Here is a 20417-nt window from a genome sequence, read left to right on the forward strand (position 1 = left end):
ACAATCTTTCGATTTAAGTTAAAATATTTATTTAGTGCTAAAGTGCATAGTCACAGACTGTCAATAAAATCTAACATTATCAATCAACATAATTTAAACTCGATTTCGAACAGTCATTCTTTATTATAAAAAGAAAAATAACTGTCAAACATAATTTAACTGGTTATTTCGAACCAAAAAAAAATTGGAACATAATTTCAACTGATATTAAAAAAAAAACTCATTTACACCCTACACTACATACAAGTGGAATACGGTAACTATACTAGTGTTAAAGCAATATGAGCTAGAGAGAAGGCGGGAGAGTTCACTTCCGGATGTTCTTGTACTGACGCATCCTCCACTTCCGGTGCATGTACTTCACTATGTAGAGCGGGAGACAGGACACCAGCGTGATGACGGTCACCTTCCACCAGAAGTCCCAGTGGCGGATGAAGTCACCGTCTGCAAGGATATGGCATTAATATTTTTTTTTGGAAATTGATTATTTCTTTTTAGAATTTTAAGGGCCGATTTTTCAATCCCCAGATAAACAGCTAGATAGACTTTATGCTACAGTTAACAAAATATTCAATTTTTCAGCTCGGTAAACTATCAACCCTATAGATGTCACTTACCCAAGATATATGGTAAAGATTAACAGGGATTTGGAAGACATGAGCAGGCAGATCAGTTCAGCTACCTTAAGGCAAGTATCCTTGAAGGTTTCTTCCTCCAGGGTCTGTTCTTTGTCAGATCTGTTCCTTAAGAACACTTCCTGCGGCATAAAAACCAGTCCTAAGAAGATTACTTACCGAAATACGTAGTAAATATCAGCAGCGTGGCGGTATACATCAGCAGACTGGCCAATTCAGCCACGACCATGAGTCTATGCCACGTGGTCACAGTGAGAGCCACCATGATCAGCTCAGTGAGGATCAGCGCTGTGTAGCTGATCTCCACTATATGGATCAACTGGTCTTCGAATAGGACCAGCGCACCGTACATTATAACACCACCTGGGGTGAGAAACACGAATTTAGTATTCGTCAAAATGTCTTTGGGTATCATTAACTTTGGTGATCACGTACATATAGAAAATATTAATTCAAACAGAAGCTTTATTCTCTGTATCTCTCTTAACTACATAAGAAATAAATATAGTACAACTTTTAATGCAATGTAATTCCTTCTAAATACTGAAAAAGTGAACATAAATATACAATTTAATCGTACGCAACATTAATATGGAACAAAATCGCGGTCACTAGCTTTTTCCCAACAAAGAGAATTAGCTCACCTTGGTATATTGATATCCCGATCCAAATGTAGAACGTTTTATAAGACAGTTGTCTCCCTTGCGTCAATTGTTTGTAGAGTTGCGGATATCTTAAAGCCGTTGAGCTTGATATGTCCTTGTCGAGTACCTTTAAAAATATATTAAAAATTTGTAAAATAAATTATTATCTACAGTCTACACGACTATTGTTTCAAAAGAAGAATTTGCAAAAAAAAAAAACAATTTGCGAATTATTTTTAAATTACGCATTCCAAAAATCCTTAGTGCCTTAATAATTCAGAATAAAAATCAGACCCAAAATTGAAAAGAATAAAATTCTAGACAGTCTCAATTTATTTTGTGGGATGTAGTCTCATTTTGTTGTGAGAATTCTATTTTTTTTACGTTAAATGTAAAAAAATAGCAATAAAATATACTTACTAAAGAAAACACTGGGAGCATTGTGAAAAGCGTTCCATATCCGACCATTAAAAATCCGGGGTAAAGCGATACCGATGAGAAATAGAACACGACAGAAAAGACGGCCTGTAAAAATACATAATATAAATAAATTTTAGGTCCTTCGAGTCGGATCAATTCACTTTAAATTGTTTATATCAGTTCATACAGTCAAATAAATAAACCAAAGTACTCTTATAAACATTAAAGGAAATTAGCTTATAACCAAAATGTCGCTCTATTTCAAGATCTTAAAAATTCTAGCTTTTCAATAAAATAAATTTACACATGAAATGTTAATAATTTCTAAACCAAATGAAAAAAAAAAAAACATAATACTTAAATCAAAATCTCACCTGCATAGTAGACACGATCAGACCCCTATGCACTATAAAGAGGCACAAAGCCGCGGACCGCATTACGGACCTCCTTCCGTGGACCAATAGCAGACGAGCGAGGTTGGAAAAGCTGCGGATGCTCACATCACCCGCTAGGGATGCTGCACGACCTTCTGCGCCTTCTATGCCTACGCCTGGAGATACATTATCGGTTAGAAAAAAAAAATATGTATCTATCAATGTATCAAAACATATTAATTTTAAAATCGTAATTTTAAAATGTAGTTTTATTTTAACATTAATTGATTATTTTGCCGTCAAAATTGGATTTATGTATTATGTATATGTATACTTTTTAACTAATCTGCAGCTAGCTGCAGACTGTGTGTCTTTGATTTAATGTTATATTTATACGTAGTATATTATTATTAGTCTGTGGTTATATTAATTGTTAGTGGTGGTTGCCTATAATTGTGACAGCACTATGTCTACGATTGTTACTATGTATCAGTGTATGTCATGTTGGTGATCCTTAATGAAATAAATAAATAAATAAATAAATAAAAAGAATAGAAAAGAAAACATGGATGAGGCGGCAGTCTAACGCACGTTAATCGTTAAAATAGCTTTGCGGTTCATGATTAATTATCTATTATTTAAAAAATTGCGTAATAAATTGTTTTTAAGGATCAAAGTTATACATTTTTTGCGTATAAGGGTACGTGTTTGTATTACATGAATATTTATTTTTTCGCATTTATTTTATTTATTATCATTATATGCGTTCTCTCGTGTATATTTCATTTTCAACATATGTGAATGCTTATGCGTGTTTCATATTTTTATTTATAGCATTATTCGTAAAGTGCGTACGTATGTGTGCGTGCATATGTGTGCGTTCTTGCTAGCGTGTGTGTATAAGCGTGTGATTATGTGGACGTGCCTGCTTGCGTGTGTGTGTGTGCGTGCGTATGCGTGTGCTTGTGTACCACTCACCCATATCGGCCTCCTGTATCATGGCCACGTCGTTGCCCCCGTCCCCCACGGCGGCCACCCGCAGACTGCGCGCGCGCAGCAGCCGCACCACCTGCGCCTTCTGCGTGGGCTCACACGTGCACACTCACCCATATCGGCCTCCTGTATCATGGCCACGTCGTTGCCCCCGTCCCCCACGGCGGCCACCCGCAGACTGCGCGCGCGCAGCAGCCGCACCACCTGCGCCTTCTGCGTGGGCTCACACGTGCACACTCACCCATATCGGCCTCCTGTATCATGGCCACGTCGTTGCCCCCGTCCCCCACGGCGGCCACCCGCAGACTGCGCGCGCGCAGCAGCCGCACCACCTGCGCCTTCTGCGTGGGCTCACACGTGCACACTCACCCATATCGGCCTCCTGTATCATGGCCACGTCGTTGCCCCCGTCCCCCACGGCGGCCACCCGCAGACTGCGCGCGCGCAGCAGCCGCACCACCTGCGCCTTCTGCGTGGGCTCACACGTGCACACTCACCCATATCGGCCTCCTGTATCATGGCCACGTCGTTGCCCCCGTCCCCCACGGCGGCCACCCGCAGACTGCGCGCGCGCAGCAGCCGCACCACCTGCGCCTTCTGCGTGGGCTCACACGTGCACACTCACCCATATCGGCCTCCTGTATCATGGCCACGTCGTTGCCCCCGTCCCCCACGGCGGCCACCCGCAGACTGCGCGCGCGCAGCAGCCGCACCACCTGCGCCTTCTGCGTGGGCGAGCAGCGCGCCACCACCACGCCGGCGCAGCTGCGCAATACTTCCACGAACTCCTCCTCGTATGCGCGCAGGCACACCTGTGGCACAGAATACATAATAGTAGCTAAACGCTACAGAACGGACACTCTCCGCCTCCCGCCAAAATTAAACACTTACCTCACCCCGCACGATAGCGCTAAAAATGGTCCGTATTTTTCTGCAAGGACGATACGCAACGAAGATTGACAACATTAATCAAATTGACTTAAAGTAATTTATTATTTTGGATTTGTGATTATCGTTTTTCGTAGAAAATGGTTAGATATTGTGCTGTTTCTGTATTTCATCAGAAAAACGCGAATTTTTTTTTTAAACGCGCACAAAAAAGTTAAGTGACAAAGGTCTATGAAATCTCACCTCCAAAGTCTCCCCCTCCACAATCAGGTCCGTATCGGTAGCTTGTCTCAAGGCAGTTAACAATTGATGTGCATCTCGTCGTGAAACACACTCGGGCGCAACAAACCAACGCGACCCACCACCCAAGTGTAGGGAGCGGGCTATACATAGTGCTGTTTCTAGCTTGTCGCCGGTTAACATCCAGATCTGGGGATGGAATTAAATTTTATTAAAAAAATCGACTGATTGAAATATGAATAAATATAATAAGTAAGTATGAAATAAATTAAGCGCGTTAGGGAAATTTTCGAGATGGAATTTTTTCAAAAAAGAAATTTCATACGCTATTATCCAGTTATTGCTAATATAATAATGGGTGTTAAGATAGCAAAACGTATTTTTATATTGTCACAGAAAAATGTTGCAAATTAAACTAATTCTTTTCATTTTAATCTTATAAATTTTGACACGTTTTTTTGTTCATAATCAATATCGAACCTTGATCCCCGCAGTCCTCAACATAGCCAGTGTCCTGGGCACGTCGTCCGCAAGCCGGTCCTCTACACCCGTGAGACCCAATAGTTCCAACCCACGATGTAACCGCGACATGGCGGCCGCTGTTCGCTCGCTTCGGTTCGTCACGCTTAGACGCGCTTCTTTGTATTCGCTCTGGAATTTAATAAAATAATAATATTAAATGAATTAGGAAATAATCATAAATTCATTAATCATTAAAAATCATTACAGACATTTAACTCACAACAAAAACAAAAAATTGACCTGTCGAAGGCTTTTGATTATGTAGCTAATCATTTACTAATGAAATATTGAACACAAATACAAACTATAACTCAGGGCAAAAGTAGTATCTTATAAGTAATCACCAAAGTATAATTAATAATGTCAATGAAAGAAATACAGTATTACAATTCCGAATACAAAGTGCGGTATGCACTGGTGTACCCCAAGGATGTGTTTTTGGTCCATTTTTTTCTTTATTAAGCTATTGCATAGCTTCTATCGCGGGCCTTGAGTGCAGGGACCGAATCCAGAAATTGCCTAACGAAAAACCTCACGCTCCCCACTCCGACGGACACGGAGGTGTGGCTTGAAGGCATAGCATACAATAGCTTTACCGCGGCAGTCCCCGAGTGCCACACGTCTTTTTTTCTCTCTTCTTCTTTTATCTCATTGACACTCAAAGTAATCACCTCGAACTCCAGATACTCGTTCTTGCCCAAGCTCTTCTTAGCTACCACGAGTGTTCGCAGCCCGTCAGCTGCAAGCCGGCTGCATTCAGCTGAAAGCCAGCTGGAGTGCAAAAGCTTGGATAGTGCCACGTCAGCACCTTTGACGTAGTATGTTATGTCACCGGAGATTTCTTCCTGGTGGATTTTAGGGGGGATATTATTTATTTAACACTGTATTGTGCAATAAACTAGGTACATAAAATAACAATTTACAATAAAAAAAAGCACAAAGAGCGGCCTTATCACTATCCAGTGATTTCTGCTAGGCAACCACGGGGAGAAGGCAAAGAAGATACATATTAGTAATTGGAACATGTAGACAGATTATTTGACTGTACTTAATGTGGAAAATTTATATGTACTTATACGTAAAGTTCATATTGTTTCTTGATATTGCGCTCAAATATTTCCTTTTATGTATTTACTAGCTATCCGCCCGCGGCTTCGCCCGCTTTGTCTAAAGCGTAGTAAATTATATACTAACACCTTACTCTTGAATCACTCTGTCTATTAAAAAATAGTTTTATACTATGTATGTATCTAATGTGTATTTTAAATTTTATAATGTTTTTGACGAATAAAAAAGTAACATGAACTAAAATTATCTTTTTCTCATTCTAGGCATCTCCCATAGTTATAAACTAACCTATATAACTAACCAAAGCCAATTTTGCAATTTACCTGAACAATAATACCCATCATCTTGCTCTCACTGGTGAACGGGAAGATCTGCAGAATGTTGAACGACATGATCTCGTTCGCGGCGCGGAGTTTCAACGATATGTTGTGCAGATCGCGACGGTACAAGGATACACCCATCTGGCATAAAGATGGCATATATGGCATAATCATATATTTTAGATAACATTTTTTTAGAGAAAGACGAAAAACGTCATTGAGATAAATCATTTATAAAGAAAAATGTATTTTTTCCTGCCTTGTTTCACAGATAGCCGTTTGGAATATTGCAGTACCGTCTGGAATCCCTTTTACCAGACTCACAGAAAAAGAATCGAAGGAATTCAAAGGAGACTTGTTCGCCAGCTGGCTTACCGAGCTGGTATCATGAAATCAGTGACTCGCTACGAAGACAGACTTAAATATTTCAATATGAGATCTCTTGAATCGCGTCGCACTATAGCTGATCTTCTGTTTTTGTATAAAGTGTTTAATAATGGTTTCGATTGTCCAGCGTTACTAACCAGATTTAATATTAATGTACCATCTAGAGTTCCTCGTCAACCTCGTTGCCTTTTTAGTGCCCCCTCTTATCGGACAAACCTTGGTAAAAACTCACCAATAGTCAGACTCACCCATGAGTACAACAAGCACACTGGTATCTCTCAAGACATAGACATCTTCAGTCAATCTCTCACACGTTTTAAATCGTTAATCCTGCAATTTAGCCAATGACAAAAGTTTCTATTTTTCCTTTATTAAATGTAACCGAACTGTATATATATATTTTTTTTTGTAATGATAAATTTTAATACATATAATTATAATTGAGTAAAATTTGTTATTTTTTTTTAATAATTATTTATTATGTATGTATAATTAAGTGCTCATTAAATTTTGATTATATAATATTTTTAATAATTTGACGAATATAATTGTAATTTTAAATTTGTAATTTATTTGTAATTTATTGTAATACTTTTCGTGGTATATAATCAATGTTATTAAGTTCTTTTAATTTTTTTTAACTAATATTTTTTAATAAATTGACGAATTGTAATTGTAATAAATATTTTGAACGCTGTAATTTCCTGTAATTAAAGGTGCAGAAGACCATGTACTTAAATAATTAGATGTAACAAATGTAATCTGTATCCTTTGTTGGAAATTCTAAATAAATAAATAAATAAATAAATAAAAAGGAAAATATAGATACTTTTTTGTTCTGAAAATAAAGCTCTCAATTTTTGAAGTGAAGTCTATTTCATGAAACTACCGCCTATTTTGATTAGGAGTAGGCGTTTTACTTAACAATTTCAAAAAAAAAAAAATACCGTGAAACCGGTTCTAGAGATTAAACTAGTCTTTAACACATAGGAGAGGTATATGTACTAAACTTCAAAAAAAACATTATTTTACCATATCAGTCCACTTCACAAGCGCCACTTCATCAGGACTTGCTGCCTGGTAGTCGCACAGCTGCTGTTGAGGCACCGCACCACCACAACTTTCCGACATCACTGAACTGCCCATGTCTGCGAAAAGATACTATTGCTAAAAAATATTTCAATTTTTTTAACCAACGTTAAAAAACAGCCGAATGTGTCGTACTCGAGTTTAACGCTTGGTAACACATTTGGCGATAATTTTTGAAGTGAAACGTTTTAGGTGCGTTGAGAGTAAAATTTCAAGGTCGCGTCATGGCATACGTCTCGTTATGGAGTAGGTCGTCGGTTTTGGTATCCTTGAATTTTGACAAAGTAGTTTCACTTCTGAAACGTGTGTTCTGCACAAAGGCTCTTTTTTATTTTTGTATATATTATACACTAGCTGCACTTCGCGGTTTCACCCGCATGGCTTCGCTCCTGTTGATCTTAGCGAGATGATATTATATAGCCTATTATAGCCTTTCTCGATATCTAACACCGAGAGAATTTTTCAAATCAGACCAGTAGTTCCCGAGATTAGCAAACAAACAAACAAACTCTTCAGCTTTATAATATTAGTATAGATTGAAGAAGTTTCACTTCTGTCACGTATACTCGGGACACACGCTCTTTTTTGTAAGTACATATATACATATTATAAGGTTACTAGTTCAGAGGGCAGAGCAATATTGTAATGTTATATTTGAAGTTGCTACTAAATTTTATTTTATTTTTATTTTTATTTTTATTAAAGATTGGTAGGAAACGCACCAGACTGCTCGTCCCGCTCGTCCAGCTCGTAGGCCGGCGTCACGTTGTGGCAGAGCGCGAGCGCGAGCACGCTGGCCCACACCTGCCGCGGGGTTGGCGTCACCGACCCGCCCTCCAGCGGGCTGCTCGCTACTGACGGACTGTCTTTCGTTATGTGCTGGGTTAGCAGCGCTTCCACCTGTGGACACCGCTCTTTTGTAGTAGTAGTTATATACACTTATTGACGTGACAACGTCTTATAATTCGATAGAGCCGGCTGCACGCACGAAAAAACATGACTCATGCGACGTTACCTCGCTCTGAGGCGTTCCATAGGCTTGAAAAATAATTGGACACCCATCTAATTTATGACCGTGGCAACTGTTGCTTAACCTTGATTTTTTATTATTTGTTGTTATAACGGCAACAGAATCATCGTAGAAAATTTAAACTGTCTTTATATCACAGTTCATGAGATATGGACAAGCAGACAGACAGCGAAGCCTCAATAATAGGGTTCCTTTTTTACCCTTTCGATACGAAACACTAAAAAAACACTAACTTAATAACCTGCCAAACTTACCTCATGAAAATTTTCCCTGTCAAACAGTGCGTTACCCAAATGCAACTTCTGGAAGACCATCTCATTCTTAGTCAATGTCCCCGTTTTGTCAGCGAGCAAGTATTGAATCCTGCCCAATTCCTCGGGTATCGTGGTCGATCGCATCACTGTGCCCTCTATCTTCTTGTCGCGCTGTATCGTCCAGGAGTAGAACACTTTACCCATTTCCAGGTTCACTCGTAAGCTGTAAGGGATTTTGCACTTTATGTCGGATTGTGTTAAGGTGATTTTTGCTTGCAAAGTGATGAAATCTTTGACTTCAAATAATATCGTACTTACTAAAATTATACTACTTAGACAATAGTACTACATAGTTTATATTATTTTAGCAATAGTTTAAAATGAGAGAAATTATTTTAACTATTCTAAATCATCATTATAAAACAGCTTCAATTGTTTTCCTAATTTCACAAAAAGAAATAAAGAACTTACCTAATAGGAATAATATACGAGAACAACAGTACAAATCTGACGAGGAACCCAAACCAGGGTCCGTCGAAACCCTTCAGCGCAATCAGTAGGAATGATGTACCGAGAGTTGCCCCAAAGAGCACTTTAGTGAAATCATTCACTCTTAGCTCTAGTTGACCGACTTTAGATCGCGGAGCTGCGTTATTCATTACGCTGCGAGTTTCCGTTCCTGAACGAATGAAAGATAATAATTTTATTAGACGGAATATACATATTATATATCTATGGATTGAAGGTGAATTACTATAGGAAATAAGCTCTACTAGTTTAAATTGTAAGAAATGACGATACTTTTTTATTTGCCGTTGTGCCATTTATCCGTTGGTATCCATTATAATTTGATCTATTTCAGACAAATAAATTTTACTTTATTTCTATAGTATTTATCCATTTCATAAAAACGAAATTTTGGAGTAAGAATTGGTGAATCTATTTCTCATTGTGAACAAGAACTGGCTGTTTTGAACGCCAAAATAAATTTTACCTGTGTATATAACCAGTCCGGTAGCCTGTCCCGAGGCGACTACACAGCCGCTCCACAACGTGTTTTCTATATCTAAAGAATCGATTTCCTCTTCATCTAATCTAGTACAAGTTCCGATGAACGAATGTATATCCTTTTCAGGTTTTTCAATGAATATTTTAGCGTTTATGTCTAGTAAATGCGCGTCGGTGGGTAGTTTTTGCGTTGATGGTAGTGGTATCCTGTAAATCATAATTATTGTAAGAGACTTTATTTTCTTCTTCATAAAAAAAAATACTGTATAATTTAGCATACATTTTTAAGTCTGGTCCAAAAAATTAAATGATGTCAGTATATTAAATTCCACTAGCTACAGCAGATGTTGTTCTGCACTATAACCCTTTTTACGTTTTTTCTCTCCACAAAAGCTTTCCTTGAGTTTTAACAAAAACGTTAAAAAAATTATCCGAATTGGTCGAGCCTTTCCCGAGTTTTACGATTTTTGCGATTATTTTTATATAGATTGAATAAGATTAAACATAAAACGTGCAAGCATTCGTATTAAATATGAGATGTTATGTTTAAGTGGACATCGAAAAAATCTCAATTTAATCACGTAGTTTTCTGCTTCAGGCGAACTACGTAATCATTAGTGTTGCCGCTCGATAGTCCACTATCGATAGTCTATCGATTAACTATCGATAGTTGGGGAAAAGCAATAGTATCGATAGAACTATCGATACTATCGATAGTGTCGATACTATCGATAGTATCGATAGTCCTATAAGCGTAAATACTATCGACACATATCAATACCATCGATAGTATCGATACTATCGAAGCTCAATATCGAACGAACTATCGATACTATCGATAGTGTCGATACTATCGAAGCTCAATATCGAACGAACTATCGATACTATCGATAGTGTCGATACTATCGATAATATCGTCCCATCGATAGTGACCTTTTTCTCGATAGTATTGCTTTATCAATAATATTATAGTGGATGACAGAGAACTAGATGTTTGGTTATAATACTTTTCAAGTTATCTATTGGCGCTTTGTACAATTCATTTTTTTTAGTTCGTTAATTCGTAATCTAATAAGCCCATTGACTGACCCATTATACCAAGAAATCGTGAACAATACTATTGCACAATTTACTACTATCGATAGCTCAAAACTATCGATAGTATCAGTACTATCGATAGTATCGATTGTAGTTGCAATATTCAGTAGCAATAGTATCGATACTATCGACAGTATCGATAGTATAGCAACTATTGGCAATCAATACTATCGATTTTATCGATACTATTGCAGTTCATCAATAGTATTCCATGATTAACGCTATCGATAGTATCGATAGTATCGATAATATCGATACTATCGATAGTGCTATCGATATTCTGACTTATTTTCAAGGTCAACTATCGATAGTCAAACTATCGATAGTTCGGCAACACTAGTAATCATACACGTTACACTTATATTTTACACATAATATGACATTTGCACTATATTCAACGAGAAAAAAATAATTTAGAAAATTGGAGGTAAATACAAATATTTTCATTTCTAATACTATGGATAGAACATACAGTTAATTATTGCAAAAGTAATCTAATACTTGTACTCTTAAGCATGTAACATAATACTTTGTAAGCCCTAGACCAGAAGTTTCCATTTCCTGTTTAACTGATTAGTGATTACTATGTATAATTTAATTAATCGGAACTTCGATACTAAAATGTTTTTAGTGCTTACAAAAATATGTTTTAGATTATTTTAAAAAATCTCCTTCTGCGTGATGTGTTTTAATTTCTATTTAGATATATTGATTTAGTATAAAACTGTATTTTCACATCTATGTCACTGTTAAGACACAATTTTAGTTTTGTTTCAAAAACTTAACAGAAGTCTCCTCAAATAAATTTTCATTTTACCTATATTAAAAAAAAATACTATACTATGAATCAAAATACCTCAATTTCCAATCAATCTCTCCGTCCAACTGATCTGTCCGTATGAACACAGTTCCCATTGTCTCGTTGGTCCTCAACAGTATCATATCAGCGGGTACCCTTTGTCCCTTGTGCAACATCACTATATCGCCTACACGTAGCGCGGACGCAGATACTTGTTCCGTGACGAAGGGACGGTAGCCTTCGCTGGGTGAGTCTAACACTATGCGCTCGTAGCGCTGGCGGTTCACTTCTTTGTCACGTCTGTAAATATGGTATAGTCAATTTCATTAAACTGTAGCTGGTTAGTCAATCTTATCTTTCTAAGCTTGAATATAAAATATAAATTCATTATTTGTTTTAATACCCAAAAAATGTGTGAGCTGTATGTTTGTATGAACGATTGTAAAAATACACATAGTATATATCATCAAAAACATTTTAAAACAGCAGCAAATGTTGCTAAACTCATAAAGTTAATGAATGGGGATTCCTCATAAACAATTGTGAAATACAACCTTTGTTACTGATAACAAATATTTACATTGTGATAATATTATAGCATAAACAATATTTTATCTCTAGTTGTACATATTAAACTGTAAAGAATTAGTTTTAAAGGTATGCAGTAGCTTTGCACCCGGCTAGTTCGCATTAACTACAACTTTAGTAACTTTACGTTGAAAATAAGCATGATATTGAAAAATTTTATTAACTAATTTTATACACTACTCAGACCATGGTAGTTAACTGAACAATGATAAAAAGCATCAAACCTATATCGTCTATAATCGTCAATCGCCTCTCTGAACACAGTAACTGCAAGAACAAAACACAGCGGCCCCCAGTAGGTGTACAGGTAGCCAATTCGGATGCTCGGTATGAATTGACTGAGGGCCATCACCAGGAAATACAGGTTGAGGAAAAACCTGAACTGTTCAAATAGAACGATAGGCAGGAATGTAAGGATGTTGTATTTCTGAAACAAATTGTAAAATTCTGTTAATAACGTTAGGTCTTTTATGTCTAAACTTTCAAGCTATTCATAGTAATCTATACTAATATTATAAAGCTGAAGAGTATGTTTGTTTGTTTGAATGCTTTAATCTCAGGAACTACTGGTCCGATTTGAAAAATTCTTTCAGTGTTAGATAGCCCATTTATCGAGGAAGGCTATAGGCAATATATCACCACGCTTAGACCAACAGGAGAGGAGAAATGCGGATGAAACCGCGGAGCACAGCTAGTAACTTATAAAAGGAGAGATTTTTGTTTGTTGTTTTATTTGTATGAAAAAGCTTGTGTTTTGATCAGTCACGAAATGCATACAGAAAAGACTATGTTAACCATTTATCATTGTTTTAATGTGTTTTGTGCCAATAAAAGTCAGTTCTTATCTAAAATTGCCCTTTTAATAGGATGCATATTATATTTATTATGAGGAAAGAATAATATGTTTAAACTTTTTCTGAGGATAGGATAACATTGTGGCATAATAAGCTTATATCATTTCTTGACTAATGGGTTACCTACAATCCTCCCAGGGTGTTTTTGTTGTTACCATTTTGCAAAAATATATAAGGCATGATAGAATTATGCTTAGATTTTAGAAGTTTATCCAGTTTAATTTAAGCAATTTTTTTTAATTCTTTTTGTCATATACCTACTTTATTAAATTATTTTCATCATAACAATAATTATTATCAGAGTTTAATATTAATATAAACAACCAAACATGAAGTAATCTTGAAACAATAAAAAATAAATTACCGTGTAATTACCCTATATGTAAACATACATAATTCATAGTATACAGTATAATTAAATACTTCATTGCTTATCACATTCTCTTATCAGGTATTTTGACTGTCCCACATTGTGTATTTCTATAATAAATAGGTCAAAGAACTTATAATTCTACTTAGTTCACAGTAGTTCAATGACTTTCATAATAAAAAAAAATATAAAAAATAAATATTTAGCACAAATATTATTTAACACAAATCAAAATGCTATCAGTGTTCTATTAGCAATGAAATCTAAGAAGGAATCCATTAGCATAAATTAATAACACAATTCGTGTTTCTCGGTTTCATTGATTCTAATTGGATTAATAACGGAAAGATTTATCTTACCTGATTGCATACATAATTCGGAGGATACTCTTCTTCAGGTAATTCCCCCAAATGAATAACTCGAGCGCAAAGTTCTTTTCGACGAAACCATCCAAAGTTTAATCTAAAAATTAACAACACAGATTTTATAAACAAAGGAAGCGTTGATTAGAATAACATAACAACATTGACTACCTTGACCATATGGATTTCTTTTTAGGTCGCGTTAAAAGTGGCGTAGTTTCCATTTTAAATTTTGCACTCAATAAAGCATTTACAACATTTTATATAATACTATTATTCGAATACATAAATGAACACAAGTGCACGTCCGTTTACATATACGTCTAATAAGACCTATTGGACCTATTTTAGAAGTGTAAGCTCGCGACGTCGAAACCCATTAGCAAATCACAACAATCGCTTAAGATGACAGATGAGAACTGTGATCTGCATGGTGATCTGTCACTTGTGATTGAACGTCAAAAATTATGACAGCATTTGTAAATGTTTCTAGTGTTTTATTCATAATTCGCTTAAATATTGTACAAAGTTTTTTTTATTTTATTCATGATATTTTTGTACTCATCGATATAACATAATATAGTACATAGTATTATCTAGCTCATGAATGCAATAAATAGCAATTTAATTGTTTCCAAGCAGTTTGATTTAAGCAGGTATTAAAACTGAATGATTCAAATAATTGTTGTTTATAATTCGTTTCTATGTGCAACATTTTAAGATGAAAAAAAGAACCTGTGTGCCGAGCACACATGTAAGAAGAACTTCTTTGGCAAAATTAAAAGATTCCAAAATCATCGCCTTACTCCGTGACATGTCGGGACTTTGAAATTTTATTTTCAACGCGCCTAAAGATCGTTAAGGTCAAACGTTTAAAATAAAATTATTAGTACCTCTAAGCTGGGGAACATCTTCTTCTGTTGGCAATAAAAACATATCTGTCAGAGAAGTTTACCAGATGACGTTACTTTCAGTATGTCAGTTTAAAACCTAGAATGTGAAAAATAACAATTTAGGTTAATGACTATAGGTAAACCAGAATCTGATGGCAAATAGGGAAATCAAAATTTTGAGTGTGCAACCCTAGGGAAAATGGACTGAACGATCTTGATACTGCTTACTTTTTATTTTGACCTCAATATCATTAGTCACATTACATAAGTGGATAAAACTGTACTTAATAATGAGATATCCACGAAATATTATGTAGGCACTTATAACATATTATACATACTATTATTTTTATATAGGTAATACATATTATTTATTTATACATACCTATATTTGTATATATCATTATGCCATGTGAAAATATGGATTTTAATGATAATTATCTGGATTAAAACTCGATTATTTATAAAATATATTATATGATAAGTACGATGTTTTATAAAATAAAACAAAAATAAAATAAAATCATGTTTATTTTCGTTTTTCGTATTAACACATTATAAAATTGACTTGGACTGCTTGGACTTGACATATAGCCGTATTGTAAGCGCCTGTAATAAGTTTCCATAAAATTATATTTTAATCAACAAACAATAGTATAGTTCAGTACCTACTTATAACATTTTTTATTTAAAGTATCAAAACGGGTAAGTCCAATTTAGCAATAAAATCTTTCACGCGCTTTAAAACTGAAAATTGTGATGTGTTTGATCCTTCTTCATCGAATGTTTTTCTATAGACATTGTAAACAACACCTATTGCTTGTGATCGCAGCGGTTTTATCGATATTTCGAAGATTTTGAAGACAAAATCCTAAAAATTAATCATCAACACAAATAATTTGACAACCAATTTGATAGTTGTCAAATAAAGTTGCCACATGAAAATCTTTTATTTTTGAAATATAAATATGCCATCAGATTCTGGTAGACCTATACCTATTTAATACTTATTAATATTTCATTGACACATTCATTGAAGATTAATTAAAATATTAACAATTTTTTTTATATTAAGACAAAATATGTGTGAAAATGATTTACGATCATATGTGCCAACTGCCAAGTGGCAACATTTTATTGTAAATAAATATGGCGTAGAGACGAAACTCGAAAGTCGCAAATAGGGATGGCGATTCTTTACGAAAAAGATCGATTTTTAAATCGATTCGAATCGTAGTCTAATGAATCGATTCACGAAAAAATCGAGGCCTACAAAATCGATTCTTAAAAAATCGATCTTTTTTTCAAGTTTGCATTTACAATGTAGATTTGTATCAATTTTACTAAAAACAAGATTAATATTGCAATTAACGATATCTTATCAATAAAATCAGGGAATTCAAAAATAACAATTATTTTTATTACCGTATCAAACTATAAGGATATCAAACAATAACAGAACAAACTGAAAATAATAGCGTCAAAGTGAAAAATAAGAAGCGCTTTACTTATTTACTTACCTTACCTACTCTCAATTAGTTATTATTTCGCAACAAACACTACATGAAAATCTGATGAAAATCAATTATCAATCATGAAAATATGTATGTACTTATATTATGCTAATAACAGTATTCAATAAACGACAACAACAAATGAATAATGCAAATTGCAATATCAATCGTCACAGATTATAGATACATAAAGTCAAAGACTACTAACGTAACTTTTTTATTAAAGAGAGGCGAGTCAAGGATACTAAACATACAGCCATCTCGCGAGTTTATGAGTAGTTAACTCTTTAACCGGCAGCACTCTTATAATTCAGGCACATTCAACTAAATGCAAATAATTGTATGGTTTATACCAAAACAGAAAAAATCTAATGTCGATTTTCAAGGGTGATATATCGATTCAGTGAATCGACACAGTACTTCATATCGATTTAAAAAATCGATATTTTCTGCTCGGAAAATCGATTCTTCGATTAATCGATCTCAGATCGCCATCCCTAGTCGCAAACGATGGGTTTGGGTGTGTGAAGCTGAATTGTTAGAGTCCTGCAAAACAATTATTTTTAATACGAAATTTTATTTTATTTTCAATTGTTGATGAATAAGTTTAACAGTTTAAGTGACAGTGTTGTGTAGTTTCGCAATAATAGTGGACAGCATCACATGACAAACTAGATCAATGACTCGAGTTGTGAAGTTGACAAGCCTGGAACTCGGGATCGAGAGTTGGAACTCCGTATCGTTATCGGCCGTCTCGTTTATCTACGAATGTTAGAAAGTAAGATAAGATGTGTTTATATGAAATTATTATGTTTATTCCTATGGTTGCGGGGGTAATTGAGGAGGGAATTCGTAATTTATGAATAAGAGTTGGTGTTGCAGTGTATTTTGCGTAATTAAATTTGCAAAGCGTGTTTATTAGATTGTAATGCGGCGCTCCGGAGGTTGTATGGTGTCGTCTCTGTCAGGCTGGGCCGGGCACACCTCCGTTTGACCTATTTTCTGGTTATTGCATTGGAACTACTATTTATGTCTCCGGACTCCGGGTGCGAAGTAGGCCGTCACTTGCATCCCTCCTGCACGAACGTAATTTAATGATCAATGAATTTCGGACAACAACACTGTATTTATGCAATAGCTGTGCTTTAAAGTTGTAGAACATATCCAAATTAATTTTATGTGATGTTTTATTAACAAGGGTCATCATGTTATTTCCAAGATAACATCTGATAGTCCTAATGGAGCAAAAAATATCAGTCTAGTAAGTGTTTAAAAAACATATCTAGTAAAAACCTTTAAAAAAGTGCATTATGATATATTTTCTTAAACCTGCATTTCCTTATTTTTTTAAATAAAAATGTATTGATAACTCAATAAAATGTAGAGGTCAATGCCCTTTTGCAAGTAGATGTTACATAGTGGTGTCATTTGAAAAAGTAAAGGATTATCTGGAAGCCTGCAATGTTTGTTAATCTCATTTGAATTCTATATTTTTACTGCAGGTCTTTGAACTTATGTTTCACGTTAATAGCAGTGCAAATTCAATATATATAAAAATAATGACCTTTTTGGTTTAAATAACATTGTTATAATTTATTATCAAGGTTTTTCATTGAACATGTAACTTAAAAGTTATTTTGTGTATTAACTATTGTCCATTTATTACTAAAATTCTTGGTATCAATTATATTTAATGATATGTAATTAAAGGTTATTAGTAGTGGCAATGGAAAGACAATCTAGAAATTAAAATTTATTGTTTATTGAACTGAATTCAAATATAATTATTATTTGAAAGTTTAATTTGCTTCAAATTCCCATATTATATACCTACCTAAATTATATAATTTCAAATAATGAATTGAGAGAGATTATAATATAATTAATGCGATGCAATACTCATTTAATTTATGTTTAAATATAGTCAAAATGTATAAAATTTTACTTCTCAAAATAAATAGGTTTTCTTAAATAAAAGTGAACAATATAAAAGCCAATGTATACTAATAACCCTGAGTATTATGTAATTTATGACTTGATTATAAGTTCATGAATTATTGATGCATTATGCACCTTGCACACTAGGTCTATGCAATGCACTATTGAATGCATTTTTATTTACTGCACTTTATCATTTATTTTTATGATTGATTTTAAATTATAAATATTAAATATTGATATTTTAAATTCATTATGTTCACTAAATATTTCTTAGAAAGGAATCTTCAATTTTTATTTATTTAATTTATTATCTGTAAAAGACCGTATAACACAAATAATCATGGAATATTAGTATGAAATATAGGATAAAACTTCAGTAAGGAATCAAAATAAAATGAATTTAGTTCCATACAAATAACATTGCATTTTAAATGCACTTCAAATGTTTTTGATGTTTTGATCCTCAATAACTTCTATTATATTGTGGGAAATTCTCATTTATTGCTTTATTAATAAAACGCTACTATAAATGGCTTATTCATTTGCTTTTATTTTTATTTTAGCAGTTATTCAGAATAACGTTCTCTTGAAAATTTTTCCTATAGGACAAATCTGTAGGTCAAGGGTATTTTATATTTGGATTTGTTTTTTTTTTTTAATTTGAGTCAAGTATGTGCACAATCAATATTATGTTAATTGAAATAATAAATTATTACCCTTTTATTGAGTTGTTAACAATACAATGTGAAATAGTCTTTAAATTTCTAATTTTTCACACTCACCAGTGAACATATCTATACTAATATTATAAAGCTGAAGAGTTTGTTTGTTTGTTTGAACGCACTAATCTCGGGAACTACTGGTCCGATTTGAAAAATTCTTTCGGTGTTAGATAGCCCATTTATCGAGGAAGGTTATAGGCTATATTTCATCACGCTACGGGCAACAGGAGTGGAGCCACGGGGGTGAAACCGCGCGGAGCAACTAGTCAGTTATACATGTGTATTACTAAAAACGCAAACATTTAGTAATTTTAAAAATTATTGTCTGTAAGAAAAATGGTACTCTTAAGTAGTCCATAATACCTTGTAAGTGTCATATGAAAGGATAAAAAGTTATAATAAAAGTATAATTCTAAACATATTTTACTTTGTTCCAGGTAAATGTGTACAGTGAGTGTTTAGTGTAGTGTAGTAACAATGGCATCAAACTTAGTTTCTGTGTGTGAATGTGACGAGACGACAATATGATGGAATCGGAGCTACCGCCGGGCAGCTGTAACTCTACGGGACACTTGTCTACTATTGGATGGAATATACCAGGTTAATATTTTAATTTTATAGCGTACAATGCTTTTCTATTGATTAATCATTTATTTATTTATTTGGAGAGCACACAGGAACAATTATTCCAAAAATAATAATTTAACATGATTGTGACACGTTTTTTAAACCTAAATTGCATCCTCAACGTGTACTGTGTACATATTAAATACATAAAAACTGTTGCCTCTTATTGCTACCATATACATATGGGTATCATTTAAGCTATCACCAATTTAACTAGTTTTGTGTTCCTTAAATAATAGGGTTTGTCCTCAAAATAGTAGATCTGTCACCAAAATGTAGTCACCAAAAAATGCAAAATCAGTTTCACAATAAATCACCTAAAATCCTGAGATATAACGTCTAGTACTAAATAAATGTTTTTATATGTATTATAATAGGTGTGTCCTAATAAGTATTTAAGCAAACTAATTTAAAGAGATCACCAATAAATCATATTATTATATGAACACATTACTAGAAAATTGCATTAAGTTCAAATAAAAAATTAGGGCTGTCATCATCGTTTCAACCAAAAGAAAATTTCCACTGGTAGTATAAATTATATTTAAATAAAAATTTTAGCAGAGTAGTAAATAAAACAATTAAAGTCAAAATAATCAATATTTATTGTTTAAAATAATTACCACTGAACAATCAGTGCTGGTTTAAAATAGCTGGCTTATAGCTAGCAGAATAGTAGATAAAACACTTAATTAAAGTTAAAATAATCAATATTTATTCTCCATCAGTCCCCGGAATCACAGACACAATAGAAAATCTATTGTGTCGTTGCCCGAT

At 34.2% G+C, this 20417-nt stretch overlaps 2 protein-coding genes across 5 annotated transcripts in view; one reads left to right on the top strand and one right to left on the bottom strand.

Moving 5' to 3' along the window:
* Positions 1–194: 194 nt before the first annotated feature.
* Positions 195–14348, bottom strand: LOC149909954 (putative phospholipid-transporting ATPase IIB). The gene is made up of 19 exons (XM_090120065.1): positions 14115–14348; positions 13941–14043; positions 12582–12784; positions 11827–12069; positions 9859–10079; positions 9336–9543; positions 8865–9087; positions 8303–8480; positions 7524–7639; positions 6108–6245; positions 5388–5561; positions 4675–4845; positions 4198–4383; positions 3692–3878; positions 2074–2249; positions 1700–1804; positions 1280–1406; positions 795–998; positions 195–444 (listed from the first exon to the last, which is right to left on the bottom strand). The coding sequence occupies exons 1-19, from the start codon at positions 14165–14167 to the stop codon at positions 308–310; spliced, it is 3153 nt and encodes a 1050-aa protein (XP_089976191.1). The 5' UTR covers positions 14168–14348; the 3' UTR covers positions 195–307.
* Positions 14349–16855: 2507 nt separating this feature from the next.
* Positions 16856–20417, top strand: part of LOC149909955 (FERM, ARHGEF and pleckstrin domain-containing protein 2-like) — a 68136-nt gene continuing 64574 nt past the window's right edge. For 3 of the 4 annotated variants that reach the window (XM_090120066.1, XM_090120068.1, XM_090120069.1), the window contains exons 1-2: positions 16856–17128; positions 19451–19613. In XM_090120066.1, coding sequence (XP_089976192.1) covers positions 19538–19613 — 76 coding nt within the window. In that variant the 5' untranslated portion in view covers positions 16856–17128; positions 19451–19537. Of the gene's footprint in view, positions 17129–17155; positions 17612–19450; positions 19614–20417 lie in introns of those variants that run through there. The other variant, XM_090120067.1, reaches the window with a different exon arrangement.

This window comes from Colias eurytheme, chromosome 3 (genome assembly GCF_061535395.1).
Source record: "Colias eurytheme isolate Ceu_HAF_F1 chromosome 3, ilColEury1 Martin Lab GWU primary, whole genome shotgun sequence".
NCBI classification, from domain to species: domain Eukaryota; kingdom Metazoa; phylum Arthropoda; class Insecta; order Lepidoptera; family Pieridae; genus Colias; species Colias eurytheme.

Excerpts from the sequence above, each read along its gene's own strand:
- LOC149909954 (XM_090120065.1), bottom strand. The coding sequence starts at position 14,167 with ATGGAAACTACGCCACTTTTAACGCGACCTAAAAAGAAATCCATATGG. Across the intron at positions 12,070-12,581 it reads GACGATTATAGACGATATAG|ACGTGACAAAGAAGTGAACC; the intron begins GTTTGATGCTTT and ends CCATATTTACAG. Across the intron at positions 4,846-5,387 it reads ACGAGTATCTGGAGTTCGAG|AGCGAATACAAAGAAGCGCG; the intron begins GTGATTACTTTG and ends ATTAAATTCCAG.